Here is a 24,992-nt window from a genome sequence, read left to right on the forward strand (position 1 = left end):
GCCCGGACACACGCTTTCGTTCTAACGTCGCCCCCCCATGTGAGACATCCGCACCAGACGAATTATCTCATAAAGTGGTTCCTTTTCAAGGAATTTGACCAAGAACCAACGCGTACCAATTTCGATCCAAATCCGAAAATAATCTCGTGCTATAATGGAGAATTGTTGAAACTGGTATCAACAGCACACCTTGGATGAAAGGATAAATTACGCATGTATCGCTAATGTTCTATCGTAATTTATGGCTTTTTGTGTTAAGTATGGCGCGATAATAAATCAAAAAAATCTTAATAACACATCAAGGCAAATATAAATGACCGCCAGATAAACCGTCCATTAGTTTAAAACGTCGGAGAAGTGGTCGGTCATTGAAGAAAGAACGAATTATTGCAGAATGAAGAGTTTTGTTGCCACTATGTCATGTTCGCGTATGATAATTTCCAGTATATTATGTAGGTCTTAGGCGGAAAAATGTCGTATAAACGTCTGATGAGTCTCATTTCCGATCACCTCTTCAGTTGGTCGATTCAGGGAAAGCGTCGAAAGCGCCTGGGCGGATCGTAATATATTTCTATGTATTCCATTTGTCAGTATACAGTGTGACCCATCGTTCCGGGGTCAGTCCGTAAAAAGCCTATTGTGCGATTTAGCCCCGATTTTTTTTCAATTAATTATGTAGCTCGACGAACCGCGCATTTTCAGCAAACATGGCCGGATTGACATAAAACTCAAGGCCTACTAAGACAGTTTCTAGGAGCGAAATTTTAATAAACAACATCAGCGATTTTTTTAGAAAAAATACGTGCGCGCCACTGGTTTGGCCACCCCTCGAAACGGGCCTGTGCAAAGTTTTAATGAAAAATGTTCAGTAATAACGATTTTGTCGGAGAATTAAAACTGCACCCCCGGGGTCAAAATTCACAGTGGGCCGTGGAGAACAAGCGAAGCGTTTAGCTGTCGAACAAACGCAACAAACGTCAACATCGATGTCAGAACTTCTTCGTTCTTGATACAAATTGAATTATTAATCGTGATAATTGTGGAAAATTTATGTGTGAGGGGAAAAACAGAAATCGTTCGTGTCGCTCGCGACAACGTGCGCTCGGCAGCGGGAGCTGCGGCCGAATGCAGACTTCGACATCGGACATCCAGATTGACCGGTAAGTTTCACTACTGCGCAACGCGTGAATAATATTCTCCGTGAAACTGCATCGGTTTTCGAAAATTTGCTTGAAACGAGGCAAAAAGGACGTCGTGGACTTTTTCCAAATAACGGTTGGACGGCGGCCCTGCTCATAATGCTCGTTTGGTGAGAAATTGGCCAAATGAAAATTTCGAAAACTGCTGCATAGGGCGGAACAGGCCCTTTCCGTGAGTGGCCACCGAGATCCCGGACTTGACCGCGTTAAATTTTCTTTCTTCGTGGTTTACTTAAAGACGAAGCGTATGAGTCAAAGCCCTAAAATTTGCAAGAGCTACAAGTTAGAGTAATCGGGGCTTGTGTGAAAATTGCTCCACAGCAGATACGAGATGTAACTTTGAACATGCGCAAAAGGAACGACAAGCGCATTGGACAAAATGGTGGCTCGGTCGTAGTTACAAACGTTTAATTGTTCCTTGTGGTGTAATTTTCATTTTTTTCCTTTTATTCGTTCCGTATAAGTCTAAGACCGTAACTGAGTTGTTACAAACTATACATTTTTGAAAATAAGCGAGCGCCTAGTGTGCATTTTGAATTCTACAAAACCGTTATTACTTCAAATTTTTCGGTAAAATTTTGTACGGGGCAGTTCTGAGAGGCGGCCAATCCAGCGGCGTGCGCAGATTTTTTCTAAAAAAATCGCCAATGTGATTTATTAAAATTTCGCTCCTAAACACCGTCGTGATAGGCCTTGAATTTTATGTCAACCGGGCCATTTTTGCTGAAAATGTGCAGTTTATCAAGCTCTATAATTAAAAAAAAATCGGACTAAATCGCACGATCATTAAACTTTTCACACACTGACCCCAAAACAAATGGGACACACTGTACATGTACGTATAATATTTTGTATTTTTTTATATTTCTTTAATATAGGGTAATTTCACAAATGAAATGCGCCACTGGCTCTCTCACGAGCAGCTGAAACGAAAATTGTCAGACCTAAATACTGCAAAAATGCCTCACTAAACCCCCGTTTAATTACACATTGTCACGTGCTGCTTTAAAACGTCAGAATAAATCAAGTTCACCTTTTCAGGACCTTTTGGAACAGGTATTCAAGCTATTCGACCAAGAACGAGCACAATTGTTGCCCCAAGATGATTGGATTGAGTTCTTGAAGCAAAGACTCACGTAAGTGACATCAAGTCTTTTACCTGGGCCAACAGATTAGAGTCTCGGCAACTTTATCTAGAAGATAAACCAGCGAAGAAGTCAACCATTGACGTAGTACGTATTGTCATTTCGCCGTTTCAATGGAAATTATCGTCTTTATAAAGTTATCTAGACTTCGGTTGTATGGCACCTAATATAATATGTATATGCATATGCAAATGGGTCCGTGATAAGTCGGAATTTGCACACAATGGAATTAATCTGATACTAATGGGTTCGTTAATGGGATGCTGTATGGCGCATCTATTAGAAGTTGTCATCCTTTCTCCGTTCACGTCTTAACTTTAAGATTAAATGATGTGGTTTCTTGTAGTAAGCGATTAATTATGTTAATATCCTTGAAATTTTGCGCTTTATGTAGACGTTTGTGCACATAGATGGTTAGTTGACAGCTTTGTGGACGGGATTGCGATATAAAAATGTTTAATTGAAATATTAAAGGCTGAGATTACACCTTACTAACAAAGACCATTTTCTTACACCTCATTTTCAACTATTTTTTCAAAGTGGCTCTGATTGTTTGCTTAAAAAGTCGCATCCCGTCTTGCAATGGAGGTTTTACCTTGAAGCTGTGCGGATCGGTTAAAAGAAGCCACATATCGCTTGTGCGACCCGTTATTTTCAGTTCGTTTTTTTGAAAAAAATTCTGCTGAGGACTCCATTCAAAATGTATTAAAAAAAAAAAATCTCGATAGCGGGAGAAGTAACTTTAGATTACTGCAACGCAACGAGTGTTTTTTTTTTTGTTAAAAAATGAATTATTTTGTCAAAAAAAAAATCACAAAACTCACAAGTTATTTTCGGTATTTCAGCAATGAGAAGCAAATAGATTTTGCTGAACAATTGGAAAGCGTGGCTTACTGCTTATGCGGCGACGAACCCATCAAGACCCATCAATTCTATCAGATTTTCAACGCAAAGGGGGTAGGGACGGTCCCTTATTTTCATTTTAAATCTTTTAATTTTAATTGCTCTTATATCAGATTGCAGATAAGTTATTCCGACTTTTGGACGAGAACAATTCTGGAACTGTGACTTCAGAGCAAATCATGGAATTCCTGACCTCGATCACCAACTCCAGGTCATTCAACGAAATCCATTTCTGAATTATTATTTTTACGCGGTTATAACTTTAGACCTCGTACGGGCATCGACCAGGTGAATTTATCTAGATTGGAACAGCTCTTCAGGCAGACGGTCGGCAACGAGAAGGAAATACGCAGGGACGATTTCCAGAAAATTGTAATTTCAAAAAATGTGAGTCCACATCGACCTTCTTCAAGTCGAAAACTACGTAAGCATTTCTGTTCAAGCCCTTTTTTACCGAAAGGGTGTTCCAAATCTTCGACAAGGACAATTCCGGGTCGATCTCCCTTCAGGAATTCCTGGATGCCATGCATCAGTTTGCCGGTCAGAGTCCGGAAGACAAGATTCGGTTCTTGTTCAAGGTTTACGACATTGATGGTAAGTTTTGGTTTGCGTCACTGAAAGTAACGTACAGAGTGTGCTCGCTGTAACTGGAATAAAATCAGTATCTACGCGACTTTTGATTTCTGCCAAAATTGCTTAAACACGTCAATTTTTATTCCACCCGGTACGCTTTTTGGTAATGTTTCGATGCTGCAAACGTCAACCCCTTAGCCCGGGTGAAAGTTCAGGCGGAAAAGGGGTTCAAGTGATGCGTCACTTTAAAGACTTTTTCAACCAGTCCGTATCTGACATGTCACTTTTTTTCATAGAACAAAACACTTAAAACTAATTTCTTTCCTACTTAAATTTAATTTACTTTAATTTCTTTTATGGAATGTGTGAAATACCACGATTATCTGAGTATTCCACGAGTGCAAAATTTAGTTTATTTCATTTAATACGGATAAGAACCACTTCGCGTAAGTTATAAAAGTTGCAAATGATGCCTTATTCATATGAATATCATGAGGCCGAAATTTTAATAACGATTGGATACGGAGGCAAGAGTTCGAAGATAAAATGAAGTCGTTCAAATATTTCGATAAAAGCATCCTGAATTTCCACCTGTTGATCAAGGAGCCATAAACAATTTGGAAAAAAATAAATATCATGGCCACGTGAGAAATATTCCTAAAAATAGACTTCAGAAAATTGATAATTACGTAAAAATTATCGCACTGTTGGCATTTGAAGAAAACGTAATAACATCAGCTCGGCAGATAGCTCGTGAAGATCTAATGAATAATACATACTTTTTGAAAATATTCAATAATAAAAATATTCGACCTTATAAGATGTAAATACATCAAGAATTGTTGAAGAATGATGGAGATCGACGAATTTAATTTTGCGAGAGGAATATGAATACTGCTCATCCATTAAAAGTACAATGTAGCTATTGAATGGATTTTGTTTACTGATGAGTCAACTTTCACTTTAAATGTACATATTAATAGATAAAATTGCCGATATTGGTCTACAGTAAATTCTCATTGAATTAGAAAATAGACGCAGTACCCTTTAAAAACAAACGTTTGGATGGGTATCATGGGGAACCGAACAATAGAACCAATGTTATTCGATCAAAACTTAAATAGCCGAAGATATTTATAATTTCTTCAAGACGAACTAATTCCTACATTATCTAATTTGTTTCCTACTAAAGTAAATCCAGGCAATCCGGACGAACGAATTTGGTTAGAACAAGGTTGAACACCACCACATTTTGCTCGAATTGTTCGCTCATACCTAGATGGATTAAAATTGATGAATAGGAAAAAAAGGCTCAATAGAATAGCAGCCGAGATCTGTTGATCTCGCTCGTCTCGGTTTATTTTAACGGAGATACCTAAAACCTAAGTTTTGCAATATCCAAAACCATGTAATATCGACGAACTCAATGAACGCATAAGAAATTAAATTAGTCAAATTACTACAAATACTTTAGAAAATGAGAGGAAATATTTAAAGAAAAGTGGTATGTCAGAGAAAATGAGGTTGAAAAAATTTTTAAAGTGAACTATCACGTTAATCCCCTTTTCGTGAAAATCTTTAAGGGTAACTATTACCCTAATTAAGGGGCTAAAAATTGCAGCATCGAAACGTTGCCGAAAAGCGTATCGTGCAAAACAAAAATTATGCAATTTTCGCAAAAATTAATTGCCACGTAGCAACCGAATTTATTCCAGTTGAAATTACCACAGTGTGTAAAGGTTCCGCATTCGTTTTATAGCGAGCCTATGCATAATATACAGGGCGTCTTTGTTCAAAATGGAAAATAATAATTTAGTTATATATATATGTATTTCTATGTTTGAACAGGTTTATAGTTGGTATTTAGCTATATTCGGCATTTAAAATCAATGAAATTTTAAAACTTCAAATGGAGAAAAACCTAAAGAACTTTCTACTTCGTATGTACATATTCGCCATTATGACAAGATTGTTTATAACTTCTGTGGCTTGCCAACAGATGGCTTCTGAACTCGAGAAAGGATGTTATGAAATTACCATTAGCAGATGAGTTACATTCACCAAATTGTCCAGAAGTTCTGTTAAGACTCGACCACTGAGCATAAGACATTTGTAATTTTTTATAATTCTCTTAGTAGTAATTTTTCTTGAAATACTTCTTGCTACTTTCTATGACAAGCCAGTTAAAATTATCGTCTATTTAGTGCTTATTTTGCAATTCGACAGAGGAGAGTGAAATTAGAAGCAAAATACTTTTGAACTAGGTATATGAAATTTTAGGCATTTTCTCCAGAAACATCGACAAAAGATTACATCGTATGAATTTAAAAATCTTTTCATTTATTTTTTTTTTTGGGTAACGCTCTGTCTGAAAGAAAAATGACTCTATTGTTTGAGGTGACGGCCTGATCCAACACAGAGAGCTGCAACACGTGATACGGGCTTGCATGGAAGAAAACGGAATGCAATTCAGTGAGGTACAGATTGAAGACCTTACCATCGCCATGTTCGAGGATGCCGACACTAACAACCGTGGAGCGATCACTTACGAAGCTCTTAAAAGTCAGTTAGAGAAGCATGGCGGGTTGCTGGAGAACTTGTCTATTAGGTATTTGCGTTAGGCGTACGCTCACCAACTAGCAAAATAATGTGAAACACTCGTATTTTTCTCATTACTTACCTTTCATGACGTCTAAATGACGTCTTCGTTTGCTCTAAAAACCGAAATGACCAATAACATGACATGATCTTAAGATCAGCTTGCTACCTGAACGCTTGTTAAGATAGATTCTTTTCCAGCATTGACAGATGGCTGGTACCACCTGCGAGCACTGATCCCAAGTCCAAATCGCTTTTCAGGAAAATTATTTCCTATAGACCATATTATTTGTCCACAATATATTTCAAGAATAATTTAGTGTATCTCACTTTTTTATTTGCTTTTCTATTGATAAATGCAGTGCTCTTTATCTCCAGAGCTATTGAATATAGGAACTCTAATTGGTACACGATTTTTGCTAGAGCTTGTGGTAAGTATGAGAATTATGTTTCCTGCTGGATATTGTAGCTTTGAACTCGTTTAGGGCAATGCCTCAATTTCAATTGCGCCTTTATTTTGGTACTGATGCTGCGGAGATGCATCACTTTTCTGAGAACCAGGGGCTACGGCAGCGTTTTACCTTTAGACCAACACATTTACTTCCACAAAATCGCGGGATGGTTGATTTTTGGATACAGTTTCTTGCATTCGGTTATGCACACTTTTAATTTTTGTAAGTTTTTTTTGGGGTTTCATGATAATTTTAGTTAAGAAATTAATTTTGTTGCAGCGTTAATAGTTGTCAACGACTCAGTTTTAAATGCGAGAAACTTGACCATCAGCGAATGGTTATTTACCAGCAAACCAGGCCTTTTTGGTTTAATTCTGGGATGGGCAAACCCCACTGGGGTGGCTTTATTTTTCATCCTCCTGGTAATGTTCATATGTTCCCAGTCTTTTGTTAGGAGAGGTGGTTGTTTCGAGGTATTTCCTCAACGTTCTGTTATTTATTGCCTTCAATAAACAAAACTCATACAGGTGTTCTATTGGACCCATCTCATGTACCTGCCCTTCTGGATATTGCTCATCTTGCACGGACCTAACTTTTGGAAGTGGTTCCTTGTACCTGGATTGGCATATTTGATCGAGAGGATTTCTCGCATCGACACTATGTCTAGCAAGGGCAAGACGTACATCAGTTCGGGACTTTTGTTGCCTTCGAAAGTGACGCATTTGGTGATAAAGAGGCCTGCCCAATTCGATTTCCATCCAGGTGACTACGTTTTCGTCAATATACCCGCCATAGCCAAATACGAGTGGCATCCGTTTACTATTAGCAGTTGTCCTGAACAAGAAGGTATAGGTGAAGAAAAAATTAGGAATGCTCCTGATTTATAGTATTTCAACTTTAGATTACATGTGGCTGCACATCAGAGGCGTTGGTCAATGGACCAATCGTCTCTACGAATACTTCGAAAAAGAGCAGGAGAAGCTCCATACAGGAGAGCTGAACTCTCTGCAACAGTCCTGTTCACTTAAACCAGATGCAGCCTCCTCCCCTATTTTGTCCTCAGATGACCAAAGCGCTTTCAATCAATTTAAGTCAAAAATCACTAGAACACTGTCCAAGGAGAAAGATAGCGAAGTGAAGAAAACAACAGTGCAACTTGTGGGTTTCACTAGGGAAACGTTTGAGGCCACCGAGGAATCCAAATCCGGGCCTCGTAATTTGGAAAGCAGTTTTGGGGTGAAGTCTTTGGGAAGTTCTTCAGGTAAACTTCTTCCCTTGCACTTGTCGAATATTATTTAACATAGTATTTCATCGCCATATTGTCGACGACACCCAGTTTTTAGATATAATTTCAGATGAATTGTGTACATTTTGGCAAGATTTACTAAAATGAACAGTTGAGTAACTGCTGGAATTGCAGGAATTGATGTCATTTTTGCTCCAAATTTCTAACTATTGAAAAATGTTTATCTGCTAAAAGCGGCCGTTCAAGTCGAACAAATTCAGGGTAGTCGATCTACTCATATGGTTATAACCATGTGAGTAGTAACACTATAGTGTTAGTTCTCCTTTTGAGTAAGCCTTTTATTGAGTGCTTTTAAACTCTTCGTTTCTTCAGATTCATCAAACAGGCCCCGGAGAATGTCTCCGGAGAATCGCTTGCAGCGCCTGGTATTTGCCAAAAGGGCCCCTCTAGAAAAATCCCTATCCCTTCCCGACGTGCAAAACAACGCCAAGAAACGGGAGAGAATGCTTGCGTAAGCCTTCGTCAACTGTGAGAAAACACCAAATTTATTATCTTCTAGGTTGCGGGAATATATGCGTTCAGAGTCGGAGAAGAGTTTCGATCAGTGCCAAATGAAGCGGGCTCGCATGAAATCACTTGGTCTTGCATATCTAAGTCCTCAGAACAAGAGCTTAGCTCAAAGCTTCCGGTACATGAGAAACAAGCCCACTATTATCGCTTTTAAAACCCCTAGCCTTGAGAACTGCGATCAAAGAGATTCGCAGTCCTTATTTAACGTTGCTGCTCCCACTGGTATTACAATTATTTATATTATAAGTTATAAAAAAATATTTGAAAGAATCTCTCTCAGAAAGTCGTGTTGCTCCCTGCAACTATTTCAGCCCTGAAAGACGGGTGGAAGAAGGTCAGTCGTTTCAACTACAAGACATGACCGCAGCAGACCCCAAGTTGAAGCACATAAACTATCCAGTAGGAAAGCCCTTAGAGGTAAGATTTTTAAGGGGTATTCAGAATTAGAGTTTATAAAAGTTTAAATGATAGCAGGAAAATTACTTTATTGGAGACGCAGACAGTGATGAAGAAAGCTCTGAAATCAAAGTTAAATTTTCAGATAAAATGGGCACTGAGGTGAATAGAGTTGTACAGTAGTGTGTCTAATAATTGCGTTGCATTGCTAAGAACTAACCTAAACTTACTACAAGCAAAGGAGTGTTTTTGAAGATTCCCTAAATTGGTTTAGATTTTCTTGGACGGACCTTACGGCGCTCCTTCAAGCCACATATTCAGGGCTCAACACGCGGTCCTCATAGCTACCGGAATCGGGGTCACCCCGTTCGCTTCTATCCTGCAGTCGATAATGCATCGATATTGGAAGGCCCGTCATACATGCCCAAAGTGCAAGTTTTCTTGGGCCTGCGATATTCCCGCCACCGTTATGAACTTGAGAAAGGTACGAACTTTGCTCAAGTTACCTAAACTAAACTGAGTTGTTGAAACAAACAATACAACGCTACAATGTATTTTTTTTTATTTATACACATTTGGTAAACTTTAAACATCATTTTTGTCAATTTAAAAACGTTTCGATTTCAAGAAACAGTGAGCTTGTTTGAAAGAAACCTGGTTCGAAATTTGACCTTAAACTGCGCTTGCAAGGTTTCGATAATGATCGTTGATTAGTTTGTTATCCAGACGACATTGTTGTTTTTAACCACTCTGAGGTTTAGGTGGACTTTTTCTGGATCAATCGCAACCAGCGCTCTTTTGAGTGGTTCGTCAATCTTCTCACCCAGTTGGAGATCGAACAGGCCGAGTTAGGTGGGGCTATGGAACGCTTCTTGGAAATGCACATGTACATTACCAGCGCTTTGCAGAAAACCGACATGAAGGCTGTTGGGTTACAGTTAGCCTTGGATTTGTTGCACGAAAAGGTGCGCTACAGTTTCTTTTATCGGTGTATATATCCTGAGTAAAAGTGTTGCAGGAAAAGCGGGATTTAATTACGGGGCTTAAGACGCGGACGAACGCGGGGAGACCCAACTGGGACAAAGTCTTTAAACAGATTTCTGACCAGAAAAAAGGAAAAGTTACTGTGTTTTACTGCGGACCTCCGCAATTGAGCCGAATTTTGAGAGTCAAGTGTAACCAGTACGGATACATATTCAGGAAAGAGAGTTTTTAGTGCTTTTTGATTTTAAACCTTTATGTAAATAATTTAAGCTTAAGCAACAAATATTTTATATATTGTAATTGTAAATGGGAATGTCTCTGTCATTATTATGCAATTATGTAAATAAACTATAAAATTTTGTAATATAAAACGTTGATATGGAAATACTTTGACTTGAAGACTACCACAGTGGCCATTTTGCTTTTAACTGAAATAGTTGCGGCGTTTTCTTTGAAAATTGGTTGCTAGGCAAATGTGTATGTCAGCATTGCCGGATCGCAAAATAATTATCAAATTGTAAGGTAATTGGAGGAGATCATCAAAATAAAATTAATGATTGGAGTAATCTTCTTATATCATAGTTTATTTTTAAAGGATATTTCAAATTAATGAATATTAATAGGCGCAGACCATGATGTAACATAATTATTTACAATATTCATTTATATTTACGACCATTACGTCCTTCTACGTGTTCACTCTGGCACCACTGCATTGGTCAGTGACATTTTACAAAAATGTAGGGTTAGGAAATGGAAAGTTTATGGAAATTAGGCCGCGATTTTTCCAAGCTTTCTTTCAATACGGGAAGAGGAGTTTGGCAAGGGTGAGTTTACAGCTGTCGTTTACGACCTTTCCATTAGCAGAATTTATTCCAACAGCTTTCAGTCACTCTGTAACCATTAGTAAACATTGCTCCATAAGTACCTACGATATTCGCGTGTTAAACACAATGAGAGTTGCTTTCTTGTCTCATTAGCTTCAACGCGATGGCTTCCAACAACAAAAGTCCCAAGTTTTCCAGGAAGATTGGCACCCACAATGGCGTATTTCATTGTGATGAAGCTTTGGCATGTTTCATGCTGAAGCTCCTTCCTGACTATCGAGATGCTGACATTATACGTAGCCGAGACCTCCAGGTACTTCGAACTGACCTGAACTGAGTCATTTATTGTTTTATAGAAATCGATTTGACTTTTAAAATTGCGGTTAATTAGGTTTTAGAAGATTGTGATATTGTTGTGGATGTCGGTGGAAAATTTGATCCCAAAAGACATAGATATGACCATCACCAAAGAGGATTCAATGAGACTCTAAACTCTGTAAGGCCTGATTTGGCAAAGAATAAGTTTAACAGTATAAGGTGACTATTATTTGCCCATATCATTAGAATTTAATTTCTCTCTCTTCCTTATTGGTTTACAGGCTGAGTTCTGCTGGTTTGGTATATGCCCAATTTGGTCTTGAAATCCTTGCTGAAATCATCAAACTCAACAAAAAAATACCCACTTCAGACACACTCGATGCACTTTTTATATATGTTTATGACTGTTTTGTTCAGGAATTAGATGCAATAGATAATGGGATTCCGATGTATTCTGAAGGCCAACCGAAGTATAAAATAAACACTCATTTGGGGGCGCGGGTTCACAGGCTCAATCCTTCATGGAATGATCCCACTCCTGAGAATGAAGATGTTTTGTTTGAGAAAGCAATGAAGCTTGTGGGACAAGAGTTTGTAGAAGTTGTGTTGGATGTAAGTTTTAATTTGGTCATTGATTTGAGTGAAGAATTAAAGTGATCTTTTCAAGCAAATATTTTATTTGGTACTACAATTTTATTTATATTTTATTTGACTTAAAACCTTATTCTTAATGGAGGTGTGGATGATCACTTCAGTAAGACATTTAATTCAAGGGTTTTAACGTGTGGTGGCCAGCTAGGGACGTAGTGAAAAAGAGCATTGAAGACAGGAAAGATGTACATGAATCTGGTCAAATTATAGTGCTGAATGATAGGTGCTGTTGGAAGAATCACTTTTTTTCAATTGAAGAGGAGCTCAAAATTGAGGGGGATATTAAATTTTGTCTTTTCTACGACCAAATTGGCGACAGTTGGAGGGTTCAAGGCATTCCTATTCAGCCTGACAGTTTTGTTTGTCGGTAAGTATGTGCAACTGTGGTCAGATTTGGATTGACATAACATTTAAATAAAGTGTGTCTCTTTTCAAAAACGTGGTTCACCATAATTTTATCGTTTCTAGTGTTTTTTTACATAAAGACTGGAGAGGACTTCGAAATGAGGATCTTAGCAAAGTGGCCAACATCAAAGATTGCATATTTTGCCACGCCACCGGATTCATCGGTGGCAATAAAACGAAAGAAGGCGCACTAGAGATGGCTTTGCAAAGTTTACAGGCAGCCCAAATAGATAGGGACTAATCCATCCTGTTATGTTTAAAATAATTTTCTGTTGAGTTGTAATTTAGAATTAGGAAACATACAACAATAAAGGAAACAGAGTAGTTTTTACAACGCCATTTTATTGTGCATACAGGTATATTTACATATACACTTGTCTTAAACATATAATTTATCTGGAAATTTGTCTGGACAGAATTTAACAACGAATACTCATCATCATCATAATAAAGGTCAACAAAAAACAATAATAATTACTCGCTAGGGTAACTGAATAGGTCGAGGAAAAACAACAACAAATCGCCTAAACACTAATTTAAAAACAACTATTATAGGGTAAAAGGTTTAATTTTACTATATTTTGTATTGCATTTATAATGATTATCGTCTTTCTGATTTGAGCCTCGGGGGTGTTGCACATGCATGGTTTTCTAGCGAAGAAATGCCGCCAATATCTCATTTTAAATGCAATCAACGAATTTCTTCTTAAGTAACTTTGAACACACTCTTGTCTGACACCGAAATATGTCTTTTTTAATATAGTCCTATTTTACACTCCCGTTAAATATATATTAATATAAAAAGAGAACAGAAAAATAGAAATAGTTGAGCTACATTCATTATAATAAATATATTGACATTTATTTATTTATCGAAAGTACACCATTTTCCTTTTAATAACTATAATAAGTAATAAGAATATAAAATGAGCACGTTCTTCTTTATTGAGACACTTAAGGGTTTCCTCTAGTTAAGTCCACACTGAGAGAAAGTGAGAGAGAGATAGAGAGAGATAGAGAAAGATTGTTTGTCCTTAATCGACTAGACGACAGGGTGAGGGGGAGGGGAGGGGGCTTGAGGTCCTATTGCGCTACATCTGAGGTTTGCGCAAGATGAGCGTCGAAAATTGAAAGTCTTTTTTTCGTTGAACTCAAAACGAGAAAGGTCACTACTTATTCAAAAGAATCAAACAAACAATCGTTACTAAATAGTTTGAACGTCAGGTACAGACGGGTGACGGTTTTTGCGCAGGCGCCTGAAACGCAGTAATGGCAAATGATCGCTTAACTTCACGTTTGGTGAGAAACTTATGCTTGTAATGGCCAGCGTTTTAGTATATCAAAGTTGTTAACTGTCACTGTCACTGTCATTTACGGCGCGTGCCCCGTTATCACCGAAGTGCAATACGACGACTGGCCCTTCACTGGAAATTGGGCGACGGGAAGTATCTTGCAAGTTCGTCCGAAAATCTTTTTTCCAATTCGGTGGAGGTGTTTCGAGTAAATGAGTGAAAATCGCAAATTTATCCGCGACGTTTCGTATCTGGAGGAAAATCTTTGAAAGTGAGAGAAAGTTGCGGTTTTCGGGTCTTGAAATTCTTGCGAACGACTGCGTCAAGTCCCGTGATTGGGACCGCTCTCTCACGGGCCGGACTGGCCGGAGGCGAACGTCGTATTTGCAGGGTTGACACGCGCAGAATTTACATCATTATTTTTTTTTTTGGAAATGTTCATTTTTCTCTAGCTAAACGAAACCGACAGTGGCAATAACTCTTCCGGGAATTGTCAAATGGCGACGAGCAAAGCTGCGAGGAGACATTTACGAGTCGCAGAAAAACGACGAAGGCGGACTGCGCTCCTTTCAACGGATTAACGGAACCGTTCCTCCATTGCGGCAAATCTGCCAGGGGAGTGCTTCCCGACGCGCAGGTCCTTTTCGGTCGCGATTCGTCGCAGCGACGGTTCCGCGGAAGAACTTCAATCAGTTAACTTTGGCCCTTACAATCTCGAAAGGAAAATCGGAAATAATGACGAGGGAACCGATTGCGACTACTACGTCGATTTCTGTCGTTTCCAAAACCGTCCCCATTTTTTTTTTTTTTTTTTAGCAACATCGAGATTTGGCAGCGGCATGGCGAAGTCTTAAAAGTAGGATCAACAAAGCCGACAATGTACGGAAAAATATAATATGTATACAGCACATGATTTATTTAATAAATAAACAAATAAATAAATAATAATAATAATAATAATAGTCTATTAAAAACGTGTAACAAGAACATTAATTTTTAGCTTATTTACAAATATACAAAGCAACGAATGTTCTATCGATATGTTACGTGACACTATCGGGTATAAGCTTTACTGACACGTAGTTTGTTTGGCACATGGATTAGGTAACAATTACTATGGTAGAAACCAAAGAGGCAAAGAATAGTGCCAAGTGACATTAAGATAAGCAACGCAAAAATTGGCCAACAGAGAACCTGACGGACATTTGTTCGGTACTAGCAGTACTAGACATACTTACAAGTTTTATCACATTATTTACGCTAAAACATAGTTCGTTTTAAAAAGTATCTTATCCTTAGGCCGTTTAGAAACCTCGTTATAATAGTCTCAACGTAAAGAAATCTCTTTGATTGTTTCCTATACTTAGTATTTACCAAATGATAAAATTGTCAAAACTCCATCTTTCTTACTATGTACAATTTTCTCCAATATAGAATCTGTTCATTGTACGGAAACGGACGATTGCGAGCGTTTTAGTTAACATTTCGTATTATCGAATACTGATATGAAGATTCCTTATACACGTCGAAGTAGGTATTGCTTATTTTCAAATTCACCATAGACCCCCCGTACAGGGTGCTCGCGACAAGTTCGCGACTCCTCGACGACCACCCTGTAAGGCAATAGGCGCAACCAACTGAAGAGTTAAGATCTATAATATAGAATATAATTAAACAACAAAATGGCCGTCAGTTCCGATGAGAGAGTGTGGGGAAGGTACATCGATTAACAACAATATTGTTTTATCATTAATTGATAGGTCTGAGCACCTGATAACCTATGACTACTGTCGTTTGGCTCAGTCGGGCGGCCAGTTGTCGTCCCGAGCGAGGGACACGGCGACAGGACACACTCAATTCACATTTAGACAGCTAGAGGGCGGTAGCGGGCCCGTTGTGCGTGGTTGCATAGACAGGAGGGGCGATTCTAGGAATGACGATTTTCGTTTTTTTCTTTTATTTTATTTTATTTTTTTGTTAATTATTGTTATTTGGCACGCGCTCTCGAGAGCTTTAGGAATGGTCGCTGCGGCATTCCGAGGAATTGTCTGGGCCATCTAGCGTCGAAATTCAAACCTAAGAACGCGCCACACGTCGGACGGTAGGGCGGTCCGGCCACCTTTCCGTCTCTAGTCGACGCTTCGGCGAGGGCTTCGCAACAAGTAGAGCGGCCCTGGAGGTAGCTTTGAGGGCACACGCTGCAAGGATCCTTTATCGTCTTCTACCCGGGCGTTGGTATCGCTCGTCCAACAAGTGCAAGTTCACGCCCGTAAAAACCCAAATAATTATTGTCGACGTCCGTCCGTTTTCGCGCGAGCGCAACTATGCCAGAGACCGGCAGTGGAAACGTTTTTCCGGTCCATCGGGTCGCCCGCCGGGGGCCCCTTCGCGTTCAATATCGCCAGCACTACCGGTCGCGGTCCCACAATTACCCGATGCGGCGCGTCCGTCCGTCCGAGATGTCGACGTTAGGAGTGCGACTTCCTGCAGTTGTGGTGGCGCATTCGGGCATCCGGCGCAAGCGCGGCCGCAGCTCGTGTCCTTCATGGCTCTCTCTGCGCCATTGCGAGGTGCGGTAAAATGGCGGGTGCGCGCGCAAGCGCCGTACCGCCGCTTTCGGTGGTCGCTTTTTGGGCGCCCGAATCCGCCACGAGAAATTGAAGTTTTCGCGAGAAATGTTCGGATTGGCTCGTTCCCCCGCGCGTCCTCACCGACTTCGGTATAACTGAAAATCTGCAAAATTTCCACTACCACGGTTTTTTCATGCTACATCGTTGACTTTCCCAGTGAGACAAGGAAATAAGTCCTCTACAGGGCGGTTCAAATTCTACGCGCGCGCGCGCTGCGATTATGGAACCGCGGCCGGCAATGAGTTCTCACTGCCGGTACCACTCATCGGCGGTGCGATCGTCCAGATAGCTGCATTCGCCGATTGTCCCGTGAATTCTCGAGACGTTTAAAAAACAAACTCGTTCAATATTTATTCGATGCAGTTCTCAATCCGGGTCCCGAAATTGAAACCTGAAGCCGCAGATCTGCGCTTAAAGTCACAAAATTGAGGACGATCGCGGTGCGTCGGAGATTTTGCGCTGCGCGAAACTGCAAGAGTTTTTGCACAACCTTAGTTTTTCCGGAACAGTTTCTTGATTTTTGAAAATTTCGCGGCTGCGCGCCGTCGCCCGAGCAACGTTGCTGCCGCCTTGCGCGGCTTGCAGGAGAGTTCCAGTTGTTGAAAATTTTCAAATCGGCGCCGTTTGACGTGTCCAGTTGAAACTCGAACGAGACAGCGGCGCCGTTTGACGTGTCCAGTTGAAACTCGAACGAGAGAGCGGCGCCGTTTGACAGGTCCAGTTGAAACTCGAACGAGACAGCGCGCGCCATCTCGCCGTCGAACCTGGAACTCCCAAGAGGCAACGCGTCGGAAATAATGTACAAATTTCGACGTGATTTTCTCGAAAATAATTGACGTTAGGTACTGGATGTGCTTCACGAGAAATTCACGGAACGCGAGGACGAGGACTTTCCATTCAAAAAAATTGCCGCAACTTCCTCGGCCGCCCTGTACAATTCAACAAGTGCGTCTGTCGAATCGCCCGCTGTAGAATTAACTAAAAAAAAAAAAAAAAATTATTTCGTATGGTGACGCAGCTCGATCTTGAAACACCCCGTGGAGCAGTTGATGTGCGTGCTCTTTTTATCGTTAGCTTTGCGTGTACTTTTCTCTCTCTCTCTCTCGCAACGACAAATGTAAAATACGAAAAGAACGACGTAACTAGATTTTTGCTGTTTGAGTCCTGAGCAAGTTCGATTTTGAGCAATTTCCTCATTCCCAAAATCACCCCGAGTAACATAGAAAGGGAAGCGCAGATCGTTTCACACCAAGCCGCACACTATACACACGCAACTTAACTTGTAACTTCTTTACATGTTCAATTGGAAAAAAGCGACTTTTCAGCGGAATTAGATTGTCATCAGGTGGTGAAAACGTCCCTCGCTCGGCGACAACGCACGGGCCTCTATAAATATAATAAATACTCTTCTACTTATATCGTACATTCAGTATGAATAATAACATATACAAATATCTTTTGTTTTTAATTCAATAATAAGTTTATTAATATAGATATAGACTCGTAGTAATAGACTTTAAAAAGATCACAACACAGAGTTAAAGCGGTACCAAGCCTTTCGGGGAGGGTGGCACCATTTTTTTTTTCTTTGAGTAGTAAAAACACAGATGGCGCCAAGACGCGGGCACTTGTCACTCTGACAGCGGCTCTCCAACCGACAATTAAAATCCTAATAAAAGTTTGCCCCTATCGACGGCTAATTATTTGCTGCTAATTAAGTCTCATTGACTCCATTAAAGTCCATCCGCCACATCCATTCGTCCGTTCATTCGTATGTTCAACCTCGTTCGGTAATATATACACGGTGGCGCGATAAAACACAATCTCTCGTTGACAATGCCAGAGGCGTAGTTTTATCGGCGAAGTTAAAAGTGCGTATCTAAGTCTCTAAGATAGCAGTTAGTACCGTTTGTTTGTTTTTTTTTTGTTTAATTAGAATACACCTTATGAATAGTTCATTGTTAAGTACTTAAAAGTTAAAAAGGGAATCACGTAGACGCGCACACTTCTATTTATTGAGCAATTCCTCAATGACCTGCGGGTTAGAGGATGCCTCCGTTGGGCGTAACACGTTTGAAAAGTTCGCAAAAAGGCGGGAAAAACAGTACGGGCCCCGTCCACGTCAGTGGAGATTTGGCAGCGTCGGACGTAAGCAAATACGAAGCGTTTTCGAAATCATTTCCGCTCCGGGTCTAGCGCGGATTGTTAACTTTTGTTTTTTCCTCTCTTCAGAAAAAGAGCACGCTAAGTGCATCCGTTTTGGCAATGAAAAGGTCCCGCATGCGCAGTGACGCCCTAGCGCGATCGAAATCCGGTCCTTCGGGTTCCTCTCGCATATACACGTACGCGAGCATTCCCCGTTCGTGTTAAGATCATCGATTAATATCATCTATAAAACGGCGGAGGTAAATTCCTTCCGACACAAGCGTGAGAAAAGGACAGAGGGTGATTTGCCGTGGGAAAAGGGCTGGAATGTCGCTTGTCAAATCTCTTAAGGAAATAAGGGAGACCCGTTCGGGAGTGCCCAGGACGAGTCGCATCGGGATTCGTTCCGGGCTCGGTCTTGGCAGCAAAGGAATGCTTCAGAATCTTGCGTAATTATATATGTATATATATAGGAGATTTATTGGTCCTTAGGTTGTAAAGTGTAACATTAAGAGCCGACAACGAGATGAAGGGCGGGCTGGTAGGGCCACCTTAAGACGAGGCCCTGTCGAACGAGGTCGCTACCGCCGAGGGCGCAATCGAGACACCACGTGTGCGAGCTCTTCTTCGGAAATTGGGATTAGGAGGTACTTGATCCCTCGGATTTGAAGGGCTTGCGAGAGGTGGAAAAAGTCGAGACCAAGAGGGGACGGGCAGGTGAGATTTGGGAGGGAGGAGAAGCGCTCGTGCGGCAGCGCATTCGTCGGTTTTGCCCTTTCTGTTCTTTGCCATTAAAAGGAAACGAATACTTTAAATCATCATGGAAAATCTCCCTAACGATGACCCGACACGTGCACGTACAGGGTGTCCACTAATCGATGGCACTGATTTCAAGGGGCGATTCCTCGGCGCATTTTATCGAAAAAAGTTCCGACGAACGCATGTCCTGTCTTGCTCCGTTCTCGTGATACAGGGTGTCAATTTTTTTCCGGATTTTCACAAATACTTTCGGACGTATCCCAACGAAATTCAGCATTCCGAGACGGGAATTTCAAACATGACACCGGATTTGCCGCGATCCTTAGGGGGCCATTATTAAACGTTCATTAATGAATTAACGTTTCGGTGAAACGATGTGCGAAGGAACTTTTCAGCGTCAATATCTCGGAAACCGTTGCCGCGAGAACGTTCAATCGAGCATGCCTTTTTGGTGTGGAACTTACTGGGGAACAAAACGTGATCTGTCAGAAGTCAAAATACAGAGTCCTGTAAACGTCGGGGCACATTTAACACCCTGCAGGTGGCGCCCCCTGCATATCGCGGTAAAACCCATATGGCATGCGGATTTCGCGTGTCGGAAGACCTACGAATGCCGAATTTCATCGAGGCGTTACTCGTGAGTCCGAAAATATTTATGAAAATCCGAAAAGAAACTGACACCCCGTATCACGAAAACGAGGCAAGGTAGAACATACGTTTATTGGAAGTTTGTTCATAAAATGCGACAGGAAATCACCTCTTGAAGTGAACGCCATTGTTTATTGGACGCCCTGTATATTTAAACAAAGCAACTTTCGCATGTATACAGGGTGATTCTTAACCTGTACGCGTGAACTTGGAAAATTCTAGCTGAGGACAAGGAATTATTATTGAAAAAAAATGTAGGAAAACGTTCTTAGTTCCGGAGGTACCAATTCATTCCAAAAGAGAATAAAGGAGTCTGAATTTGTTAAAATTGAAAAAGTCTTTAATTTATCATAGTAATTATTCGAAGCCATTTCCACGATATTTAATGCACAGTTCGGTTAAGGCACGAAAAATGATTATTAAGTGAAATTTTTTGCATAAAAAAAACTAAGAAGTAAACAAGTCAGATCGATATGTTCGGTATCTCTAGTACTACTTTGTTATCAATCGAGGTCGTACTCGAGGTCGTTTCCACGCGATCAGAAAAAATTATGACGAATCGCATCGAAATCCAGCGGCTGCAGCAGATCTACGTGCCCAAAGGTTCTCCCAAAGGTCCGTAAGGTGAAGCCTTTTCACGCGTAGCCCAGCGGGGCAGAGAAAGTGGCGATTCGCGGCCGGGGCGACGCGGGAGAGCCATTAGGCCGCTGTGAATCTCGACGAAGAGATTTTAAATGTCGCCAAGGAGCAGCACTAAGACATTTGTAGCGCACTTTGGGCTGTTACGATCGACAGGTGGGGCCGCGTTAAGGTACTACTTACTCTACCCATTTCCCCGTGCGGCGGGTAAAAGCCTGACTTCAAAGGAATCTCCCGGTCCGAGCGATCTCTCGCTACATCAGCGGCAGTTAAGCCAGACAGCAATGTGGGGTTTCTTGGCGATGGGGCTCCATCACACTTGGCGCGATAAGTACGACAACATTCGGATCGTGCGTCTCTCAAACGATGGATAGGGCGAGGTGGGCCAGTTGGGTGGCCTCCGCGATCGCCAGACCTCGATCCGGTTGACTTCTATTTTTGGGGTCACGAGAGAACCGCGTCGGGCGCTGCGGGAGTTAACACGGAATAAGAGTTGCGAAATCGCAATGTGCCGCTGAGGCAATTCGTCCACGGCCTCGTTCGGGGCGCGCGCGTTGGTACTCGTGGATGGGGCGAGTTCGTAATGACTTTATTAAAAATCGAGAAATAACTTCGAGCAGTTGCTGTGATAAATTAAACGCATTTTTAAACTTCATGAAATTCAGGTCTTTTATTTTTATCTGAAATGAATCGGCACCTCTGAAACTAAAAATGTTTTACCTCATTTCATGTTCACTGATAATCGTTACCGGTCCTCAGCTGCGATTTCCCAAGTTTATGGCGTGTAGTTTAAGAATCACCCTGTATGTATCTATTAAAGTAAGGTTGGCGCCGGGCGTTCTGCAGCCAACTAAGTGACGAACTAAGAAATATGGCAACGTCAGGGATAGGGCGATAATCGGCCATTTTTAAATCTATTGCGGGTATTTGCAGGACGGGGTGCCGACGTCAGCGTGTTAAAATATACTCCGAAATTGAAATATATAAATATTTTGCGTGTGTTTATATAAAATATATTGAAGTATATAATATAATATTTAAGCAAAGTTAGTTTGAGTCGCTGACCGCTTCCGTCCTCGCACCCTGATTCTGTGTGAATGAAGAAGAGTTTGCATTGCGATGAACATCAAAAAGGCTCTAGCTGGGACGAGATGTCTATTAATTAAATTATTTTTAAGTCTCGTGCGAAAATTCCTCGGGCCGCACATTGCCCGTTTGGTTCGGACCAAGTCGGTTCTTTTCATTTTTCCCCAAACGAGAATGAGGATGACATACAGGTAGGAACGCAAAACTTTCCCTTTCCCTGTATTTTACTGACATCTTTTCCCCGTGTTAGATTCTAACACAACACCTAAGACTAAGGACGACGGTTGTCATTTGCAGGACAGGTGGCAGCACCGATAGGTAAAAAGCGAAGGTTGAAAATAACATAGATATTATGCGAAATTAGACAACCAGGATTGCTTTGAAGCGTTGCGCGTTGTAAGTGCTGAACGTTTACCGAAACCGGCCGGACGTTTAGCGCTTGTGACGTGACAACCGCCTGAAGCGAACCGATTCGGGCCCTTCGCCATCTTTGCGGGCAGTTGAGGCGGATGAATTTGACACGCGTAAGGAATGTAATGAAATAAACCTTGACGTAGATAAATACGGAATTGAAACCGCAGGACGTGTAAAATTTAAATTCGACAAGAAACGAGTGAGTTAATTCGGTGTTACGTTAATACTCGCTACAGGTCGTCCCTGTTCACTGTTCTTTCGAATCGGCTATCTACAGACAGGGGGTCCCCCGATTGGATCTACAACGGGAGTGACGGAGTAAAAATTTTAGAATGTTATTTTGGAAATCTGAGATCAAGTCCCGCTCGGTGCGAAACGAATTCGAAGTATGTTTCGAGTTTCTGCAAATCGGGTAGAGGTTGCCAGCGCCACGAAATCCTTTTAGGTAAAGTACCTTTTGCGTCACTAGTAAAGTCCGCTTGATTTGCAGAAACTGGGGACGTGCGTTCAATCCGTTTCGTACCCTGCGGGGCTCGATTGCAGGATCTCAAAATGAAATCATAAAAATTTTTCGTTCGCGACGCCTTTCATAAAATCAATCGGGGGACACCCTGTATGATGGTTTTGTCACATGTCTGGTTAGCGCATAATCCACCTGCCGTCTAATCGGAAAAACAAAAATTAACGCACGGGCGAACATTAACGCCCCGCTCGCGCATGGATCGCTGTCTCAATCCCCCACTGGGGACGAGCCCTAACGGCACGAAAAAGAGGATCAACGTTTCAAAACAATAAACGATGGATCGAAAGTCAGAAAGCTGCGTCCGGTTAAATCAATCTTTTGGGACACTTCGTCCGCAAAAAGATTTTGTCCTTTATGTTTCACTTTAACCAAACAACGTTACGCCCAACACACCCACGTAAATTTACCGAGTTAATGCGAGCCAGTTGAGCAATTTTCTTCTTAATGAAACGTCAGATAATAGAAAATTTTCCCTTTCCCTGACCTTACTGGAAAAGATTTCGTTTAACCAATGACACTTTCTCGTTGGTACTTTTACTCGTTTTGAACGTGAGATTTTTAACATTTTCGAAAATTTTTAACGTTCGTTTACTTCCTACGTTCACATAAAACAAACAAAAAACAACCGCGCATCGGAGACGCGAAACGCAGGTGTGGCCTCTGACGGGCGAAACGCCAATTAATCTGACATTAAAATTGACATGCATTTGAGGTTATGACTTATTATTGTCAAGTGTCGTTACCGTTTCGTCAGACGCTAAGGCTAACAACGCCAGTTCTTTTCGATTAAGGCCAGAAAAACAAAATCGATTTATCAAAAATTGCGCCGGATATTTGAAAGCGATTGAAGTTCCGAACTGTTCTGTGAGAGATTCCAGAAGAATTGGCCCAACGAGAATTTTAGGGGTCGCTTAGACATTAGTCACATTAACACGTTAAACGCAAGTGACAAGTGACGTCGTTGGCGCCGCCTCGTGCGTGTAGCTCGTAAATAATACAAATGGCCATTTGTTTTGCAGTTATTATTATTATCTTTTTGATATTACAACTTGAGTTCAGATCTTATTGCTCGTTTACTACAATGCTGCGCGCGCTATTCGGCTCTAATGCCACAAAGAGTACCGTGTTTAGTACGAAAATGACTTGCGCGCTCTAAAAGTCGTGTCTCACTCGACATTCGGAAAGGCACTAACGACGCGCGGGCGCGCGACGCAAACACAACCCCAATAAAATATTCAAATATAAATCTTTGTTTCATTTCTTTTAAGTTACTCTCTATGGATTGAGTTTTATACACAGTTCTACGCGACTATCTATTAGCGTTTCTCCATTATCAACTAATACCCTAAAGAAGTTCCATTTTCCGCTAACTTAAATATGTCTTTTTTTTACTTTAAATTTAATTAGTAAATATAAAATCAGCATTCTTCCCTTTGCTTTTGTGTTTATGTACGCTTCGATCTGACCCATGTTTAATTTTGATTGCCCGTGACCATGTTTTGATTCGCTTGAAGACGTTCTTATAAACCACCGCAAAGTCAACCACAGAGTAGTAAACCAAAAGATGTCTTACTCGTAAGTGACAGCTTGGTTGATGTGTCAGCTGCCAGATAACACGCAGGACTTGTCACGTGTCACAGCGACAACGTTGCCATTTCGTAGAGCGAACTGGCATCCCAGCACCAGCGGTGGCGCATAGAAACTTACACGTTTACTAAGCTAGAGTTAAATAGTAGTTAAGATGTACTACAAACTAAAGGGGCTTGGCACGGAGGAAGGTTCATAAGGTGAGGGGAGCTCTTTGGGTTCCTTGTTGTGGTGGGGGTGGTGGTGGTGCTCCTTGAGGTCGCTGTTCCGGCGTTTGGCCGGCTCGGCGTCGGGCGGCCGGTGCGACTTCATGTGCGCGCTACGGCTCTTGATTTTCGAGAACACTCTAGAAATTGCCGGACGGTGAGAGAGTACAGTGGTGTAGATACCGTTAACCTTCGACTCCACGTCACCTTTCGGTCCGTAATCGTTGGTGGAAATATTTTATAAAAATGAAATATAGCGAGTTTGTGCCACAGCGGGCGCAAATGCGCCTAAATTTTCTTTCGAGGAAGGAACGTATATCACGGGAGCGTATCACGTGATTTTTTTCGCTAATATGCCGCGAAAAAGGAACGGAAAAACGATTCGTTTTTCAGGTTTTCATAATTTCTTTTTTTTTTTTAAGTTTGAGGTTGGAGAGACCATCCCTAAACCTTAGCCGAGCCCATATATCACAGTCTTGTTAACGTTACCAAGCGAAATCGAACCAATTTGCATGGATGCAACCGGATAAATTGGTTTCGATTTCACTGTTTCCATGGGACCAATCTGGTCTGCGAAGTTATCAGGACTTCGATATATTGGAACTTAATTAGTGAATCCTCGGGCGAGTTTCATGGAGCGTCGAAGGTTAAGATGGTAAACGAGGAGAAAACCACATTATTGTAAGAATTGAAAAGAGAAAACAGCTAAATCTAGTCTGAAAGAGAGAAGAAGCAGCTGGTGCCGTGTTAGTAAGTATTGGAGTTTTTTCGGTTTGTAATTGTGTAATTTAAACAT

At 41.1% G+C, this 24,992-nt stretch overlaps 3 protein-coding genes across 14 annotated transcripts in view; 2 read left to right on the forward strand and 1 right to left on the reverse strand.

Annotated features, from left to right (window-relative positions):
- The window catches only part of Nox (NADPH oxidase), a 34,241-nt gene extending 23,788 nt beyond the window's left edge, over window positions 1–10,453 (forward strand). For 2 of the 4 annotated variants that reach the window (XM_066303192.1, XM_066303210.1), the window contains 18 exons: window positions 2,241–2,335; window positions 3,190–3,301; window positions 3,361–3,458; window positions 3,514–3,634; window positions 3,691–3,841; window positions 6,218–6,428; window positions 6,620–6,849; window positions 6,904–7,092; window positions 7,150–7,343; window positions 7,398–7,716; window positions 7,772–8,131; window positions 8,489–8,627; window positions 8,676–8,908; window positions 8,967–9,103; window positions 9,158–9,244; window positions 9,357–9,566; window positions 9,844–10,047; window positions 10,101–10,453. In XM_066303192.1, coding sequence (XP_066159289.1) covers window positions 2,241–2,335; window positions 3,190–3,301; window positions 3,361–3,458; window positions 3,514–3,634; window positions 3,691–3,841; window positions 6,218–6,428; window positions 6,620–6,849; window positions 6,904–7,092; window positions 7,150–7,343; window positions 7,398–7,716; window positions 7,772–8,131; window positions 8,489–8,627; window positions 8,676–8,908; window positions 8,967–9,103; window positions 9,158–9,244; window positions 9,357–9,566; window positions 9,844–10,047; window positions 10,101–10,298 — 3,288 coding nt within the window. In that variant the 3' untranslated portion in view covers window positions 10,299–10,453. Of the gene's footprint in view, window positions 1–2,240; window positions 2,432–3,189; window positions 3,302–3,360; window positions 3,459–3,513; window positions 3,635–3,690; window positions 3,842–6,217; window positions 6,429–6,619; window positions 6,850–6,903; window positions 7,093–7,149; window positions 7,344–7,397; window positions 7,717–7,771; window positions 8,132–8,488; window positions 8,628–8,675; window positions 8,909–8,966; window positions 9,104–9,157; window positions 9,245–9,356; window positions 9,567–9,843; window positions 10,048–10,100 lie in introns of those variants that run through there. The other 2 variants (XM_066303216.1, XM_066303201.1) reach the window with 2 other exon arrangements.
- Window positions 10,454–10,777: 324 nt separating this feature from the next.
- Window positions 10,778–12,601, forward strand: LOC136343804 (MYG1 exonuclease). Of its 2 annotated transcripts, XM_066290785.1 has the most exons (7): window positions 10,801–10,893; window positions 10,949–10,990; window positions 11,047–11,206; window positions 11,285–11,430; window positions 11,493–11,823; window positions 11,985–12,229; window positions 12,331–12,601. In XM_066290785.1, exons 3-7 carry the CDS (start codon window positions 11,057–11,059, stop codon window positions 12,506–12,508), a joined length of 1,050 nt encoding a protein of 349 aa, XP_066146882.1. In that variant the 5' UTR covers window positions 10,801–10,893; window positions 10,949–10,990; window positions 11,047–11,056; the 3' UTR covers window positions 12,509–12,601. The 2 variants fall into 2 exon arrangements, with proteins under 2 accessions (XP_066146873.1, XP_066146882.1); XM_066290776.1 differs by lacking the exon at window positions 10,949–10,990 and having other exon boundaries at window positions 10,778–10,893.
- Window positions 12,590–24,992, reverse strand: part of LOC136343772 (zinc finger protein 541) — a 217,966-nt gene continuing 205,563 nt past the window's right edge. For 7 of the 8 annotated variants that reach the window (XM_066290745.1, XM_066290727.1, XM_066290737.1 and 4 more), the window contains one exon: window positions 12,590–24,336. In XM_066290745.1, coding sequence (XP_066146842.1) covers window positions 24,150–24,336 — 187 coding nt within the window. In that variant the 3' untranslated portion in view covers window positions 12,590–24,149. The remainder of the gene's footprint in view (window positions 24,337–24,992) is intronic. The other variant, XM_066290752.1, reaches the window with a different exon arrangement.

Source organism: Euwallacea fornicatus, chromosome 1, assembly GCF_040115645.1.
Source record: "Euwallacea fornicatus isolate EFF26 chromosome 1, ASM4011564v1, whole genome shotgun sequence".
In the NCBI taxonomy this organism is placed as follows: Eukaryota; Metazoa; Arthropoda; class Insecta; order Coleoptera; family Curculionidae; genus Euwallacea; species Euwallacea fornicatus.